At 34.5% G+C, this 19,423-nt stretch overlaps 1 protein-coding gene across 1 annotated transcript; it reads right to left on the bottom strand.

Annotated features, from left to right (window-relative positions):
* Positions 1-16,756: 16,756 nt before the first annotated feature.
* LOC108600901 (protein scylla) lies at positions 16,757-19,007 on the bottom strand. Its single transcript, XM_017988728.1, has 2 exons — positions 18,925-19,007; positions 16,757-18,370 (listed from the first exon to the last, which is right to left on the bottom strand). Exons 1-2 carry the CDS (start codon positions 18,983-18,985, stop codon positions 17,637-17,639), a joined length of 795 nt encoding a protein of 264 aa, XP_017844217.1. The 5' UTR covers positions 18,986-19,007; the 3' UTR covers positions 16,757-17,636.
* Between the last annotated feature and the right edge of the window lie 416 nt (positions 19,008-19,423).

Genomic DNA, 19,423 nt, shown 5'->3' with positions numbered 1-19,423 from the left:
CGCTTTGTTCAAATTAAATGCATTGCGATCTATCACTAAGTGTAATATTTCCGACTATTTTATTTCAAAATGAATGCAATGGAATAATTGTTATTCAATTTATTTACTTTGTCGCTGCCCCAACTAAGCTTTCCACACTCTAGCAGCAGCCCCAACGCAATTGCTATTGCTGTAAAATGGATAATGAGTATTGCAGTGTACACACACACACACATACATACTGTACATGTGTGTGTGTGTGTATTTATTGTAGACAAGCGTCTGACGCGTCGCGAGCAATTGTTGATTCGTAGAATTCATAGCGATTTTCTAGGAAGTCGTATCTCTGCTTGAGAGCAACGTGCCGTTTTGATCGTACTGGGGTTTCTCTGTTTCTCTCTCTCTCTCTCTCTATAGAGTGGGGAAGCAAAAATGACGCAATATATTTTTGAAACCATTCAGCGGCAGCGGCAGCAGCAACGCTTGTTGTTGAGTTTTTGTTTTGCTCGTCGCGTTTCGTTTGGTTTCGCTTGGCAAAACTGAAAACAACATCAAATATCAAACTAATGATAAATTCTACAAGCATATATAAGCTGTATGTGTGTGTGTGTTGTGCCACAAAGAGGCTTTAACTCTAGCTTTGTTGCCCCCATGTCAACAATCAACAGTTTGCCATAAATTATTTTTGCAAATGTTCGCGCGTCGCTGCCAATGCGGCCCCAGGGAGTGAACAACACACACACAGGCACACACACACACACACTAAAACTCACACATGTAGTGTTGATAAGCAGCCAAGTAAATATATAACTATATATAGCATATAGCTGTGTATATAACTTATACACTTGGTCCCCAGTCGCGCGCATTGTGCAAGTCCCAACAACTTGTCTCAAATGATAACAAATATACAGACATATACTATATATATATATATGTTGTTGAGCCTGCATTTGTCAGTTGGTATTGGGAAAGGTTGGAAAGTGTTGTAAATCAATTAGCCAAAAGCCTGAAGCAAATGTAAGTCAAACAATTGCGTCGCAGACTAGACTCGAGCCTCGAAGCGCAAAAGCTCAACAATAAATGTTCTTGTAATGATTTATGGCAAAACAAAATGCACAAATGTTGGTATTGGCAGCGTCTCTGATTGCTGCCACATAATTTATGTGCCACCTACACTAGACGCTGCTGCAACTAATTGAATTGAATCTCGCAGTTATTAAAGCCATTTAAAGTTTATAATCATTTTTTTTTTGGCTGTCAGCTGTCTGCATAATTGCTTAAATATAATTAAAGCGCCATTAAATTCATGAGACTAATAACACAAAAGGCGCACAAAAATAAAATAAAATAAAGTAATAAAATAAAAGGCGAACAATAGCCAGACAGCGGCAGTCAAATCAAATTGCACAGAAAACGAAAATAAATGAAATTAAAAATAAAAAAAAAATTGTATAAAAATCATTAAATGCACGAAATGGCAGAGAAATGTGCCATGGCCATTAAGAATTTTATGCCCCCAAACCAAAAAACAAAAAAACCAAAAAACACTAAAGAACTGTAGAGCAGCTCTGGGAGTAATTACAATGCGAAGATCACGTATTCGCATTTTGCAAATGTGCATGCCATAATAGAAGGACGATTTATATATATTGTGTGCCGAGTGTGCATAAAAACTGTAACATAAAACATTATTATTATGCTTTTTGTTTTGCGCGCATAAATTTCAATTTGGTTATGATTTTCTTTTTGTCCTCGTTTCGCATTTTGCTAAACACTAACGCCGACCTCCTTTTTGCCAGTCCCACCCCGCCACTGCCGTATTGGCTCAAATTACAAAAATTCGTCGCTGTTTATCCGCAGCAGCAGCAGCAGCCCCAACCACAGTCATGTAGCCAAAGCCAGCTTCAGTGCTTCAACTGCTCGCTCTAACTTCAATTCCCGACCAGTCCACCAGTCCACCACTGTTACTGGTTACTGCTATTATTGTCGTGGCACAATATTGTTTCCAAAAAACTGAAACGAAACAAAACAAATACGTGACCAGAAATTAAACAACAAAAAAAAAGCAGCGCCGAACGGGCATTTAACAAAAAGCAAACTGCGCCAGCTTTTGAAATTTTGTGCAAAAATAAAATAAGGAAACAGCCGAAAATCGCGTTGATTTGAATTTTAAAATGTTTTTTCATGGCATTTGTTTGCTTGCCACTGCCACACAGCCACTGTGTATTGTGGTGCTAACTTTTAATGCATAGTGGTGCATACATAGCGTATACGTAATATTTGGGCCATGATGTTTTTGCTGCAGATTTTGTTACTTTTGTTTATTAGTGCTGCAGCTGCAGTTGATGCAGCCAATATTAATTAAATTTGCTGTTAGTTTTGTTAGCTTTGGACACACTGTGCAGGAGCAGCAACTAGGAGCTGCTGCTATCAGCAAATAAAAACTTTTTCACTGCCATTTGGTGTCATTGTTGCTATTTTCGGTTTGTGGCCATTACAACAGCTCCCAGTGCTCCAACTTTCAACCAAAAACTCCACATTGCCGCAACAGCAACAACAAGAACAACAGCAACAATGTTGCAGTTGCCGGCAACAACAGACGTTGCCTTATGTAAATTGCAAATACAACAAAATAATAAAAAAAGAAAATAAATAAACGAAGAAAAAATTGATAATGAAACTTTTCAACGCAATAAATAATAACTGGCTAAAGGGGTTGGGGGGCTGGGCGCAACAACAGTAAACGTTATGTTCAATATTGATTTCGCGCTGAATTTTTGATTATTTCTATAAATACTAGCACGGTTAGCAGAATGGGGTACGTTACTTTGTGCACGTTCCGCGCACCAACCCAATTCCGAATCGAACCGATGCCCGCGTCCTCCCGTCCAAAACAGATTCACACCCCAGTCGCAGTCGCAGTCGCAGCCGCCGCCAATGGGTGGCACGTGTGTTGCTGTTGATAAAGCCGCCATAGTCGTCTGGGTCAAGTTTGAGGGCAGACCGACAATAGAAGGTGTAAATGTGTGTGTGTGTGTGTCTATAAGAAAATATTAGAAATTATAGGGTAGAGCTAGGGACTCTAAGCTGGGTCAACAAAGTGTTTGAAAATCATAAAAAAAAGTTTAAGCTTTAAATAAATATAATTAATAATTAAATATACAATTATTAAGCTAATAAATTAAATGAATGAATTTATTATGAATAATATTATTAAAAAAAATGAAAGCTTTGTGGATCAATTGATTATGCTTACATATAAATTTTGGTATATATATTTTGTAAAAAATCAAAGCAACATAAGAAAAGCTTTGCATAAAATAATAAAAAGTAATTGTTTACATATATAAATTATATAAAAGTTAAGCTTGAGGTTCAATTGATTATGATCACTGATCAACATAAATAATAATTAAATTAAATATACAATTATTACAAATATTAATAAATTGAATGAAAATATAAAAATTAAAGCCTTTTCAAACTTTGAATATCCTACAAAGAAATTAAGCCTTGAGTTCAATCACAGAGCAATATTAATAATAATAAAATATAATAATTTAATTTAATAATAATCTACTTAACGAATGTATTATAATATTATACAAAAATATCTTCAATCTCTTGGCTTAGATTATCAACTTAAATTGCAAGCCTTGAATTCGATTAAACTTAATAAACATAAGTGTTATATAATAATAATAATAATATATAATATAATGTTTGCTTCAATATGGCAGCTAATAATAATAATAATATATATAATAATCTTCGCTTCAACATGACGCCAACTTCTGGCTTCATAATTTTATATTTTATTTTTATAGATTTCCCTTTCAATATTTACAGCTCAATTCACAGTCGTGCCCTTTAGCTATTTTTTTTTCGTTTATTTTTGCTTTTCTGTTATTTTATGATTTTATTTTTATGCGACGACGACGCTCTTGTTTTCGCATATGGGCTTAAAACTGAAAAGTAAACAGTCATAAAAAACGACATATAACCAAAATTGCTATGCAAATAGAGAATATTATAGACATACAGATAGACTGAGGCAAAGGTGTGGCCATTGCGAGTGTCGTCGCTGCTATCAGTCACACCAATGTGTAAATAAAATATATATATAATATACACGAAGGCGAAAGATCCAAAAAAAATATAAGAAAATAAACTCAAAAAGTAAACGCAGGCTATAGACAACAAAAAGTTAAAAAGACAACTGCTTTAAATATTGAGTTAGGTCGTTTAATTTAATACACTACAGCAAAATATAAAGTCTGCCAAATAATATTAAGCATACGACATGTTGTGCCATTAATGCATATTGTTGCACTATAGCTTATGCTTATGATTAGATTTAATCGCTGCATGATATGCACATTTGCAGTGGGGGGTGGGCGCACTTATTTGACATATGTCTCAATTCCGAATACAATGATTTGCATTATGCCAGGCATTGAATTCCTAAAAGACAATTTCTACTTACAGTTTGATGACTTGACAATATATTTTTTTCTTGTAATTTCTTAATCAGTTGCTTCTTTAGCTTAGTTAGTGTATTTTAGTGAGTTTCATAAGCTTTGGCGCATAATAATGAGTAATAAATTGCGTCTGGCGCAAACAACTCATAAATATTTTGCTTGTAATTGCTTAGATTCTATTACAAATATGCATGTTGCATGGGCGTAGCCAGCGGGGGTTCGCTTAGCTAGTTTGTATTATAACTTAATTTAAAATTAAACTTTTATTAAATTTTTTGCTTTATGCTTGTGCTGCTGCTAAAAACAAACTGTAGTAATTATATTTAGTTTTTTAGAATTTTGTAAAATTTAGCAAAAAATTTTAAATTAATCCAAATTTATCAAATTACAAATTTGAATGCAGTTTTATTTAGCTGCCACTCGCAAGTCTAAAAAGAACTCAAAATCGAACATAATAAATTGTCTACATTATTTACTAATTGGTGCATAACTTGGCTAAATCGTATTGAAAATAAACAAATTTATACTCGCTAAACGTTTATTAACTTAAGAAGCTTCCATTTACTAACGAACTACGCCAATGAACTCAAAAATCGTACACTATAGCCCAGTTACAGTTGGAAATTATCAACTTGATTTACTAATTGGTTCATAACTTGGCTAAATCTTAGCGAAAGCAAACAAATTTGCACTCATATTACTACTTCACTAACTGCCTACACCCATGGCCATGTTTATATATATTTTTTGCACATTGTATACATATTTGTGTTTGTATTTAAATTCTTTTATTGATTACGCTTGTAAACAAATAGTAAAATCGGTCTCTATATATTCATATTTACTTGACAATCAACACCAGGCGAGCAAACGAGACTTACGACACATGGCTATATAGTATAGAGTACTATATATGCAGCGAGTGAAAGAGCAAAAGAGATAAGCGTATTATACAAACAGACTGACTTATTATAAAGTTTATTGTTGGGGTGCGCTTGAGTGCTCGCCAGACTTGAGTCTACAAATAGAAACACACTCGTGCCAATAAGCTTGAGAGTTTATTTATTTCCAGATCTGCGTAGTTCGTAATTCCCTTAAAAACTTATCGCTAGACTATTTGAAATGCACACGTTTTGTCTGGGAGCTATAAACTGGGCAGACTTGTTATGTCATTATCAATCTATTGCCCAAGTCTAGCCAGCCAGACTCGATCATAAAAATGCTATCGATGCATATCCAAGATCAGTGCGGCCTTATAGACTTTATTGATATATGGAATGTTGTTGTTGTTGTTGTTGTAAATACACCCACAAGTATTTAAATTGTTCAGCAGGCACTTAGCTAAGCTTATAAGTAGCTTAAATAAGTGTTGAATAATTTAAGATTTATTTATACTAATGGCTGTTTAATTCAATTTATTTAATAACAATGCATGCTGTTTTTTTTTATTTTTAAGCCTGCAGTTCAATTAAAGCTTGACTTTTATTTTTGTAAATAAGAATTTATTTATTTTTAATAAATTTTTCTAACCACAATTTATTTTGTTTGGAAATTTTGAAAAATTATAAAATAAATATACTAAATATATATGTTAAAAGTTATTAAAATGAATAAATAAATATTAAAAATTTAGTAGATGTTATGTTGAATTAAAGCTTGACTTTTATTTAATTTCTTTTATATCTGTATTGATAATAAGTAAATGCTACCTAATTTTATTTAATGTTAATAAGTATTACTGCATATATATAAAATGTATGCTTTAATTAATTTTTCTAATTTATTGCATTACTTTATTACTAAACTCTTTAGTATGGTTTGCAATTTAGCTGGCAGCACTAATTAATGTGAAATAAACTTGTAATAATTTAAATTAAAAGCACATTTGAGACTTGAAATGATTTGTTCTGACAGCTTTCTAGGCAAATGCAGACAGCATCCAATTTATAACATTTGTCATGCACACACACACACAGTCAAGTCAATAAGTTGATGCACACACAAACACACACAGCACATTATATATTCTTGAACTGTCTGCCTGTATCAATTGCATGTAAAGTATAAATTTGCTCAGAGCGAAACTCAACTACAAACTAACGTGTAATTGAATTTGCATTTATTCATATTAATATTATTATTTGGCATATTGTTTGCAGTGACGTCGACGTCAGCTGCAGCTAAAGTTGCCACAGCACGTTGCAGGCCAAATTTAAATATTTAATTTAACAAGTTCTTCAATTAAATTAATAATGCAAATTGTGCGCCACATAGCTGTTGTCAGTTATAGAAAGCAAGAGGGGGGTGTGTGTGGTGAGGGTTGGGCTGGGCTTTGTGTGCATAAGCGCTGCGATTAGAGCAAACATTTTAGTCACTTGCAACAAATATGCAGCGCTGCGACTACAACGAACTAGTCAATGCGCTATAATAATAAATGAACTAGCATATAAATAAAATTAATGCAGTTTGTTTAAGCTTTAGAGCTTTAAAGCTGCAAACGCTTGATTAGCGCTAAATTTATTTGTAGTTCATTTTCATTTTTGTCGCTGTTTAACTATGCAAAACTGTTATACAAGAGAGTTACAACAAACATAACTGAGCGCTGCACATTTGAGCCTCAAAAGGCGTGAGACGCGACCCAGAGACAAAGTCTTATTGACTGCTCCACCCACGCGCCTATGCTGCGACTCTTGACTCTATACATATTTATTTATTTATAGCTTATTTTTTTTGTTTAACACCAGGGTCAAGTGGCGTATGCAAGTTTCGCTACAAGTTTATGCGCGAGAGCTTGAGAATTGCATTAGTTGACTCGAGGTTGAGCATTAGCATAAAGAAACTGCAACAAAAGCAAAAAAACTGCTTAATAAATTAAATTGTAAGCATCAAAACTAAACAAAAGTAATAAAAATCAAAATGAAAGCAAAGTTTTCATACGTCATGTTGGTCGTATATAAATAACTTATACGACACTTTGCACAATTTTAGTTAACTTTAATAATTTTATTCAAATTATTTGTACAATTTTTATATTATTTATCTTAATGCTGACAACAGTGCTGCCAACTCTAAATTAATCTCTAAAGCATATTTATTTATTTAATGTCAACTATGTACAGTCGACGATAAAAGAATAAATTAATTTATTTATATAATTTTATTTAAAAAAATGGTGTGCAGCGTTTTGTAAAAATTGCTAAATATATTGCTATGTATTAAAGAAAACGCAGGCTTGTTGTAGTAATTTCAAAATTAAAGCAAAACATTTTCATACGTCATGTTGGCTGCTAAGCTAAAAATTAACTCGCTTTGGTATAAAAGCATTTGTACATTTTTATGTATCGTCTTTTAAATGTTTGTTGTGCGTCACATCTCATTTGAAATTACTTTTGCAGCTTAAACAAAAAGTTGCTACATCTGTTGCTAACTTTTAGTTAAGCACCGCTGTTCGCTGCTTAAAATAAATTCTAAATTTAACGATTGTGCAATCTTGAAGACCAAAAGTCTGGTAGCAATAGGCGCTGCTGACTAAAGTACGCTGTCAGTCATAACTGTGACTGACCAAAAGAACAACAGTAAGCTGACTGATAAGCGCGCTTATCAACAATTGACCAAAAACAAATTTTGCACTTGAGTACATGTGGCCTTGAGGTCTGAGCGGCTAACAAAACAAACAAAACTGAAACTCTGTCTGTAGCTAAGGGCTCACTGCTGTAATTATAACAGTAAAGAGTGTACTATATATATATATATGTCTGGGTCTGTCCCAAATGTAACGCCATTCAGTCTAAAGTTTAATTGCAACTAAGCGTTTGTTTGCTTTTCACTTTTGTTATTGTTCTTTGCATGCACTTCAGACAACGGCGCCACGCTAAAAATATTCATATCCACATGCTCTGAATCACTGATAACACGTGCTCAATGCACTGCCAGTTAGAACTATATAGACTATATACGAAGCCCCAGACACTTTTCTGACTGAGCAAATATTTGCGCTAATAATTTAACAGCCAGACCCAGAGCACAATGCAGTTTCTAGTGCAACCATGTGACTGAGCAATTTCTTTTCTATTTTTTGTTAACAGCTGTGCGCAGCTTTAGATAGGCCAATCAATAAGCCCATAAAAGGTTGCAATAGTCGTCGACTGGGCGCTGCGGCTGATAAGTGAATTTGATAATTAACCATGGTTGGATTTTCGCTTGGGCAATTACTCAGCCCTCATAACATGTTAATCCTAGTCACAGTTACAGTTTGTCTAGCCAATCGATAACAATTTGCACTCGGAACTAACTTATTAAGATAATGTGGGGACATATAATAAAACTATCATTAATGGTACGATCCAGCAATGAGTAGTGGAAATTTTGAGCTTATTTTATTACAAGACTAAACTAAAAATAAATATATTGCTATATGCTACAAAGTTATAAAATGAATCTATAATAAATTTATATAAAGAAGTTAATAAAATGAAAAAATAAATTTTAGAAATTTTATAACAAGCGCAAAATTAAAATATGTAGATAATTTTAGGAATTTAAATAAATGAAACTACAGCTGCATTAAATGTATAGGAAATTGATAAAAATAAGTACTTTTAAATATAACTTTAATTTTAAATCTTTAAAATTTATTTTTTAATCTTTTTCTTTTATCGACTGTTCACAGTTGCCATTAAATAAATTAATAAAAATATATATTTTGATCTAATACATTTCTTTTAATACCAAATGAACGCAAGGCAAAGTTTTTAAATTTTAATTATTAAATGCAAAAATAACTTAAAGGCAATTTAAAGTGCCTGCGTGGAAAATTTTATAATACAGATATATATCATGTGATAGTAAGTTTGCTGATCTGTTCATTTGCATTTCCGTTGGCAATATAAACAATTAACAAACTGATTAATAAATAAAGTTAACACTGTTAACGGATGTGCTGAGATAAACATAATGCAATTATATATTAGCATATATATATATCGGCAGATTTTGTGGTGCAGCCTACTAAATTTAAATTGTAATTAAGACAGCTAAAGAAATGTTAATGAGCTGACTCAGCTTATGCGTATCTTTAGCTATTTAGCGACTTGTTCTATATAATGCACGAGTAAATACAAATATATGCACTTGTTGGTTGCTTGGTTGCTTCCATGCCTTAAACAATGACTAATGTTGGATAAATGTTTATTTGGCTTGGGTTCAACGCAAAACTGCCGAGTGTATGTAAATGGCAAATTAAGTGCAGGCTATATATAAGTGATGAGCTATATACTAAGTATTACTTAATATCTACGACTAAAACTGAGCCATCAAAACAACTTTCGATTACGAAAGCCACACAGTGAGCAGCAGCAGTTAATGAGCTTTGCGAAAAATTTGTTTGCTTGCCCTTTCGATCGCAAATAAACAACAACAGGTTGAAAGAACAACTAACAACAGCAACAGCAACAGCAACAATTGCTCAAGCGAAATTAAAAATGCAACCGCCAATGTTAATCATATTGAAACAAATGATTACAATCAACAGCATTCATAATTATTATGACTAATGCGCTTTGCTGCTGCACATGGAAACAATAAGCTTAAGCTTAAGTTTAAGCCAAGTCATTGCTGGCTGAGCTGGCTCTGAGTGGTGAGTGGTGTGTGGTTCAGTGGCTACGACATTGGCTGGTTCACAAAGTCAGTCAGTCAAGAACAACGTGCTAAAGAATTGAAATTCAAAACTTATTAAATATTTGCCAACAACTAGTTGAGACTAGTCTCATTATATTTTATCAATGATTGATTAATTTACGCACTAACTAAACAGCCCATAATATGATATGTTGTTATTTATTTACTTTTGCATGTTATTCATATTTATTTGTTTACAAACTTTATCAATTACCAAGAGAGCCATAAATCAATAAAGCTTTAAAGTTTGTTTGCAATCATAATTGAATGTCAAATTAAAAGCAAGCAACACACAATTGCGAATTGCAAAAAGTATAAAGCTTATGTTTATTATTATGATTAGTTATAGCTCCTGCGGGAAAACAATCATACGCACTGTTATCAACGTTTGAGTCAAGCTCTGCGCTTTGTCATTGACAGCGGTCAGCGACTGCGACTGCGACTGCGACTGCAATAGGCCTAAGCAGCAGCTGTGCAAAAAAAATGCTTATCAATGAGCTAGCTATAGCCTTGTAGCTTAATCTGGCTATATCTTTGCATTTATCTGTTCAAACTTTGTTTGAATCTTTGTGCCTACCTTGAATACATTCGTAAACATTCGTTGGCATATAATATAAATTATATTTAAGCACATGATATCATTTGTGCACAAGATAAACGTATTTAACATCTTTTTGTGTATACTTTGCCGCTTTATTTAATTTTTTTTTTATAATTTCCCTCGACGTACAATTTACTTATCTCAGCTCGTGCTGCTGCTGCTGCTGCTGCTGCGCCGACTGCTGCTTGTATTGAGATAAGCAGACAACATTTAAGCCACGAAATTTACATTTTTATTGCACTGGGCAATTGTACAATTATTGCCAAGAGTTGAGAGCAGCAGCAGCAGTTACATTTCATATCTTAAAAAGATACAATTACCAATTTGGCAAGAGCGCTGCTGGTGCTGCCAAGGGGATTACAGCGTATGATTAAGTCGGCCTTTTGGGCTCGATCGTCTTTTGCTATAGTTGCTATTCATTGTGCTACACTTGTTGTGTTGTCTTCTTTATCTTTTGTTTTCTATGCTCAAAATTTGCACATGTGGACAATTGTTTGGCTGTTGTTGTTGTTGTTGCTCTTATTGTTATGGCTGTAGCAGCAGCAGCAGCAGCGACCTGGCAACAACATGCAGCAACATGTTAAAAATAGCCAAAGTAGAGTGCGGAACGGGGGCGCAGCGCAAAGTGTGAGTTTGCCAGAGGAGCCAACAAATGACTCACAATTGGTTAGCTGTTGTTATTGTTGTTTTTTTTTTAAATTGCTGTTTTTATTGAATGCTGTTGAGCGAGCGCGAGGCAGACAGCAAAGTTAAGAGTTTTGTCCTTTATGCTGCTGCTGTTGTTGTTGTTGCTGTTGCTGCCTTTTGCTGTTTGTTACTTTTAGGTTCGCTGTGGGTCCCTACGCTTTGCCCTTGCGCAATTTTCCTTTTTTGTATACAACTTTGTAAGCGTTTCAATTCAATTACTGTTGACTTTGTTGTTGTTGCTGCTCTCTTCGCCCAGTTCGCATTTCCGCTTTCCTGCCTCGCAACACAGTCGTCATTGTTGTCACAGTCACAACGTTCAGCAACGTTGGCAACAACTACAAGCATACAGGTACATAATCGCATATGTGCATAGGTTTGTACACACATTACACTGAGAGAAAATCGAATTCGAGTATTAGTTGTAATGCTGCAGCGAGGGTGAGAGCAAGTGAAGTTCATCTAAGCTGGCAATTTAAACGATGTATGTAGCTAAAGATAGTAAAAAATATACATAGATGATTTAGGAGGAGTGAATGGAATGAATGGAGCTGCTAAGAAGAGTGCTCAGAAGAGTGGGAATACCACAATTAATCTAATGGCATACAATAGAACATCAGGAATTAATTTAAGAATAGAGTTAGATGGGGAGAGAGAGAAATCTTACAAGGAGTGTAGTGAGCAGCTCTTGTAGAAGTTCTAAGCCTTCCAGAAAGAAGTAAGAGATAGTAATAAATATGGATGTTATTGGAAGAGTGAATGGAATGAATGGAGCCCACGAGAAAACAAAAGACAAAAAAAAACTCTAGAATAGAGTTCGATGAAGAGAGAATTTTAGCTGCAGTCCATAAAGTTCTACGCTTTCCAGAAAGGAGTAAAAAAGGAAGAGTAGAGACTAAGAAACTGTAACGTTGTTAGTGCTTTTAAGAAGAGCGGGATGTACTTTCAGAAACTAACTTGGAGAGGAAAATAGAGTTCGATGAAGAGAGAGATCTTAGCATTAAGTCCATTGAAGAACTCTTGTATAAATGCTAAGCTCTTCAAAAAGAAGTAATTTTGTGGAGAGAGGATAAAAAAGGAAGAGTAGAGTAGAGATTTGGACTCTTTAAGATATTGTTGCTTAGATGTTTCTTTTAAAACTTTACATTAAGCTGATAAAACTTAGAGCTGATATAGCTAAAGTAGAAATTGAGTTTTCGATGTGTAGTTGTTCGCTCAGTGCATTATATGCAGCTACTAAATATTTTAGATAATACATATTAAAATTATATAATTGAGTTTTGTGAACTGTTGCTCTGGCTTTTCTCTCAGTGCACTTTACATGCGTATCTCGCCCACAACAACAGCAACAACAACAACTTTTGCTTATCAGTCTTTGAAATAAGCAAATCTAAGCGATACAACCAATTGAGTAAGAGACTCAACAACAACAGCAACACAACACAGCAACAGCAACAAAGAAGTAAAAAGTAAAATAAAAAGATACGACAAGTTGACAAAACAAAATTCATAATACTACAGCCAGGCAAGCGAGCCAACATACCCAAAGCGACAGAGAGAGATATATAAACACACCTAAATATATACATTGTATATAATTATGTTTGTGTATATGTAGCTAAACATATGTGCAAGCGTGTGTGTGTGTGTGCATAAATGTAACCCCTGCTAGGAAGGGTCGCCTGAGATTTTCTTTTACGAGTAGGTTCTTTAAATGTTGATATGATATACGCAGAAATTACTTTACCTTACAACAAATACACACATGTGTGTGTGTGTGTGTGTGTGTATGTGAGGTGTGTTGCAGAGCTGAAGGGGGAGGGGGTTGGGGTAAATGGCTTGTGTCTAAAGGTTAAAATATGTGAGTTTTGTAGCATGTTTTGTGGTTGCCTAGCACAAAAGCAGCTAAGACCCTTGGAGAAAGCCCAACAACAATGCGCAAAATTAACAACAACACAAAAAAAGAAAAGAAAAAAGAAAGAAAAACGCATGAAAGGCAAGAAGGTTTCTTGAAGGTCATCGAAACTGACAACATGCGTTTAATGATTGGCTTTGATTACCCTATAGACAAATTATGTTGATGCCTGCACAAAAGTAAAAGATTTGTCATATTTAGCAATTGCAATTGTTTGCGAAACTGAAGAGGTTTTCAACTATTGTCTATTGTATTAATTGTTTATGTTAGGAGCAGCGTTAAATTTTGACTTCAGTTTGAAATCTTTTGCTTAAGCCTGCTGCAATTTTCAATATTTAATGCACAATCTATGTTCAGCTTAATCCCGCTCAATTTATTTACTTCAAAATGAACAAAAAAAAACAATTTGAATTTTAGAAAATTCAACTGCTACATATTTCCAAAAAGATTAATTAGCTACATTCGTTTTTTATGTCGCAGTTTTTGCTGCCACGTGCGCCCACAAGAAGATTCATAAAAAATTCCATAAAAAAATTATTTTAAATTATTTGTTGTATATGCTAATACAAATAGTCTATGCTATGTTAAGTTAGTATATATTTTTTACTAATGCAAACAGCAATTGTTAGAAAAATATTAGACATTTGCTAGCAGAAATTCCGCTTTTGAAATAATGAAATGAATTCGATGTTGACATTTTATGACACACGCATAACAACAACAGCAAAAATATGATAAAATAATATTGCAAATAGTAGCAGATACTTTTTATTTCCAGCGAAAATTCTAAGACTTTCGAACAATTGTTGCCAAGCAAGGGAAATACCGCACAGCTGTTTTAGACCAAGTTAAGACAGCTGGCTTGGCTAGGGCAGCTCCCACAACAACAACAACAACAGTTAGTTATAGCTAAATTAGCGCAGCTATTTTTTTTAATACAATAAAAAAACAACAAGCACATGAACGCGTGTGTCGCATAAGCAAAACGTGTTCCAAAATATATATCCTCAATTTTATATAGAATCTTAGCAAAATAGTACGCGCTTAACTATATATATTTAATATATATGTATGTATGTGCGCATATTTATAAAAACAACTATAAATTACAAAGTCAAGGAAATTATCAGCGCCTGGTAGCGTCAGCAAAACTGAAATTGCCTTGAAACTGGCGCTAACTGAATAACAATAACAAAAAGAATCAGTTCAAAACACATTCAAAAATAAAATATTTTCTTTCGTGTGACGTAGCTTTTTTAATTGATTGAATGAAATATTTCCCTAACATGACGTTCATAATTTTATTTACAAAATAGAGCACATAATTGTTATAGAGTGTGTGTGGGAAATGGGAAAAAAGTTACGACAGCTAACAAACTTTTAATGAGTAATCAGCTTGAAAAAAAGCAAAGAATCTTATCGGCTTGGGAAGAATTGCTATATCTTATAGATTTTTATCGTGACTAAAACTATGAGGAAGTGTTTCATCAAATTTATGCTGTAAAATTAAGAATGCGCTACAAGTTAAAAGAGCGAGATAATTTCAAAAATAAACCTGAAAGTTATTTTGAAAATTTCGGAGTAAATTCAGTAATTAAAACTTAAGACTGTGTGCAAATTAAAAATATGTTGAGTTACTAAAATATACTAAAAAAAATGAGTTAAACCTAATAAATATTTCGGGAGTTACTGAGCACTTATAGCACTACTTGATAAGTTGAATTAAATATCTTAAAGTACTGCAAGCTTTTTATTTATTTAAGCTATAAATCTATACTAAACATTTATAATCAACTAAACTTTGTATACAAAACACTTCAGTTAACTTTATTACTGCTGATAGTTTTGCTTAGCAGCTATTATCGCTACTTGTACTTAAAATTTATTATTTTCCCCGCTGCGCTGTTGCCAATTTTCAGCCAAGTTCATAGTTTCGTTTGTCTTGCAATCACAGGCAGCGCCAGTTAGTTAGCCAGTTAACCAGTTAGCTAGTTGAGCAAGCTGCTAGCTAAAGTCCCAAACTGGTTACGGTTACCCAATTGTCTGGCTACAATGGTGCCCACTGTACAGGCGATGTTGCCGCACTTCAGCTGCCACTGCCACTGCTGCTGTAAAAGAAAGTTGCAAGCTGCAACTGCAACTGCGGCGCACCCGCTACAACAGCTTGCCCCATGCCCCCGCCCCGCCCCGCACTCTTCCCCAGAGCTTGTAAAAAAGAAAGCAGTTTTGTTTTATTTTTTTTCCACAATTATTTTCCGCTAGCGCAGGAAAAATTATATGCTTTTATTTTTGTAAATTTTTTTTGCCTTTGTTTTTTTTGTTTTTTGTATGTGTTGAAAATTTTTTGTTGTTTTTTTTTTACATTTTGGTTACAAATTTCTCACAATTATTTTTTGTTTGTTGTTGGTTTTTAAATTACTACGCAATAAAAAAACTTAACATTAAATACAATATGTTTTGTTGTAATAATAATATAAAAAAATTAATACATTCATTTTTGTTTGTTTCGTTTTTATCGTTTGCTATTGTTTAATTGCTGTGTGTGTGTGTGGGTGTGTATGTGTGTAATAAATAGTTTTTTCGCTTTTTTAGATACTTCTTTATGGTATAGATACTTTTGTGTGGTAGTGTTTGTGTGTGTGTTTGTATGTATGAGAACATTAAGTTTTCTTTGTTACGTTAAAGTAAAAGGAAATTGTTTTTTAAAAATTATATCGCATTGCATTTTGTAATTTTATGTACTTAATTATTTTGCTTTTTGTTTTTGTTTTTGTTTTGTTTGCTGCTACATTTAAGGTTTTTATTTTTGTTTTTATCGCAATTGGAGTTTTACACAGACAAAAAAATGAAAAATTTTACAAATTTTTTACGCTTTCACATTTACTGAGATATCTTTATATATATAATATACGTTTTAGGCCTAACATTTAACGTTATAAATCGTTAATCGATTTCAAAATTGATGATGTTGTGTATTTGTTGTTTTTTGTTTTTTATGTAGTACGCGCTATACATTTAATAATATACATATACATACATATATATAAAAATTTGTTAAAATCCTAAAATTTGTTGGTTTTAATTACGATTAATTAATAATTTAAAAAATGTGTGTGTGTGTATTTGTATTTTGTTTTTTAATATTTTTTGCAGCAAGCTGCGTCTAACTAAAATTGAAGCAAACGCTTCATACTTTGCACGCAGATCGTTCGATCGATCGTTCGTTCTCGCTCTCTATCTCTCTCTTACACACACTTACTAAACGTAATGTTATATATGTTAAATTTTAAATTTATCAAGATCATGTTTGTTTTGTTTATTACTATAATAGCATACAATTACAAAAATCTGTTCACATTTAAGTTTGAAATTTTGTTTTACTTCGTTTTTATCGATTTTGTATGTTGTATGTTATTGTTGTGTGTGTGTGTGTGTGTGTGTGTGTGGTGTGTGTGTATTATCAACGTTTTTTGCCTGGCTCCGTAACTGGCGCGAGCTCAGTGCAAAAAACTCTTAGCATCTTAAACAGTATCACATATTCATGAGTTGTCGACTGACGACCAATTGCAGCGGCCGCTGGGCCAACAAAAAGCCGTCGACGGGTTTAGCGCATTTTTTTCTTGGGGCTTGGCTTAACCCAACGGCTTTGTTGGCAGCGACTTGCATAGGTAACGACGTCTTTGAAATTCATGTTTTTTTTTTAATATATTTTTTAATATTTAATTTGTTTTATTACTTGGTTTTTTGTTGGTTTTTTTTTTTGAAAAAGGAGAAACAACTTAAAACACTAGTTATTTGTTTTTGCTTTTTTTGTTTTTTGTTTTTTAGCATCTACTACGCATCTAATTAAAATGGTGGTGAGAGTCACAATTACAAAAAAATTTGCATTTTTTTGAGGGTTAAGCGCGACGCGTCAGGCAGCCAAAGAGATTCGACTCCTTGGGCTGCGGGCGCGGCGTGCCGTTTGCCCTCCAACTACAGCAAACTACAACTGCTTAGTATTAGTATGAGTGTGTGTGTGTGTACTTATGTGTGTGTGTGTGTGTGTGTGTGTAGGTGGGGTGGCTTCGAATACTTGCTTCGTCGTCGCGTTGCAACTCGCAACTAACTACTGCTCTCGACATCACAGGGGGGTGTTGGGCGGTGTTGAGCGCACAATTATCAAAAAAAAAATTTAAATTTTTTTTCTTTTATTTGCACTCGCTGGGCTCCTTCTCTCTCTCTCTCTCTCTCTCTCTCGCGCGCGCTCTAATCACTATCAATCTCTCTCTCCTTCCTCAACTCGCTCTGCTCGCGCTTATATCGTTGGCGTGGCAATTGCCTGGCTATGGCTATGGCTGGAGCTGGAGCCGAAGCTGTAGCTGCGTCTAGCGCTCAGTCCATCGGCCGCATAGAGCTTCAGCTTGGTTATGCTATACTCTGGGCTGATGGTTATGGTGCGTGCCAGACTCTTCATGAACTGTGGCAGCAGCGCTGTCCAGCCGCGATGATCCTGTCGCAGTGTTAGATAAACCTCAAATGTGGACACCGTTTCGGGGTCCAGTTTGAGCGATGCGATGCGACGCGAATTCTGCGGCTCATCCTCGAACTCCACATAGATGGTGCAGCCGCGCAGGCCGCAGGGCTCCTTCTCCGATACGCGTATTATATCCGCCGATATTTTTGTGGTGAGATCACAGGGTAGCGACACTTCTGTGCAGGTCAAGTGACGTGACTTTGCCTCGCGCAGCTTGTCCAGCAGTCGCAGCGACAGCTCAGCGACCTCGGCGGCATCCATGTCGCTCTCGCGGCACTGCTGCTCCGCCTCGTAGCTGCTGATCTGTTGCTGATAGTGATAGCTGCTGTTCGATTTGGTTTTCTTATTGTTGCTGCTGCTGCTGCTGCTCGCCTGTTGTTGCTTGTGCTTAATACTGTGTGTGTTGCTGCTGCTGCTGCGAGTGTTGCTGCTCTTGGTTGCAACAGCGGCGGCAATGCTAACCTTCTTGGGCGCAACGGCGGCGGGCGTGGGCGGTGTCAATGTGCTGGTCCAATCTAAAAGTAGAGCAAAGAGAGAAACAAACAACTTTGATAAGTACACAGCGCACAACTAAAAAACAAAAGGCATAAAATAGAGAAAAACACACACAGAGCAGCGCGCAATTTGCTTTTGAGCGATAAAACCGTCAATGTTGCTGCTGTCAGTGTGTGTGTTGCTCAATGTTACACACACACACATTATATGTTTATATGTATGCGAGCGAGCAACGGCCGCCGCTTGGCAACAAGCGAACGGCAACGAAACGAGATAAAAGCGGAACAAGCGCGGCACATTGGGCCCAAGCAACAGCAAAAGCAAATGTAAAAATCGTTTTAAAAAAATAAATAATTTTTTATACTCTAGCTGTTGTTGCTGTTGCTTTTGCGTACGTGACACTTTAAACTTGTAACAAAAGTTCAATAAAAAATTATTTAAACTGGTTTGATTCTTCAGCAATTAAATTTAATTCATTAATTCGCTCAACTATATTTTTTCGACTTTCTAGTTCTGGAAACTTCCATCGATTCGCTCACTTCTTTTTATTTCTATTTGGTTTATTGAAACTTACCTCTAACTTTGTTGGAGCCGAGCTCGTAGTTTGATTGCACAGTGAGTACTTCCATTTTCATTTGACTTTTTGCTTTTACAGAATTATTATTTGTAAGTGCGAAAAGTTTTCTGCTTTCCTTTTATATTTTTTTTATCACTTGGGTTTTTGTTGTTTTGTTAACAAATGTTTTTTGTTTCTTTAAATTTATAGTTCTTGTAGTTAAATTAGTTTTATCACAATTTGCTGTTTTGTTTAAATTTCTTTTTGCTGTTGATTGCTTGAAATTGTTGGTTGTTGTTGTTGTTTTGTAGTTGTAAAATCACAGCACTTTTTCTTGTTGTTTTTTTGTTGGTTGTTGATGTTGTTGTTTTTGTAGTATATCACTTAAATGGCGTTGGTCCGTTGCATTTGTTTGATGGCAATATTAAATTATTAATAATTTTTATAAAATTATTGTGTTGGTTGTTACGTTTACAAGTACGACAAGTACATTTTAGATTTGTTGTTTGTTGGTTTT

This window comes from Drosophila busckii, chromosome 3L (assembly GCF_011750605.1).
Source record: "Drosophila busckii strain San Diego stock center, stock number 13000-0081.31 chromosome 3L, ASM1175060v1, whole genome shotgun sequence".
Classification (NCBI taxonomy): domain Eukaryota; kingdom Metazoa; phylum Arthropoda; class Insecta; order Diptera; family Drosophilidae; genus Drosophila; species Drosophila busckii.
The sequence above is the reverse complement of the archived record's forward strand: the minus strand, read 5'-3'. Positions and strand labels throughout refer to the sequence as shown.

Excerpts from the sequence above, each read along its gene's own strand:
- LOC108600901 (XM_017988728.1), bottom strand. The coding sequence starts at position 18,985 with ATGAAAATGGAAGTACTCACTGTGCAATCAAACTACGAGCTCGGCTCC. Across the intron at positions 18,371-18,924 it reads CGGCTCCAACAAAGTTAGAG|ATTGGACCAGCACATTGACA; the intron begins GTAAGTTTCAAT and ends CTCTACTTTTAG.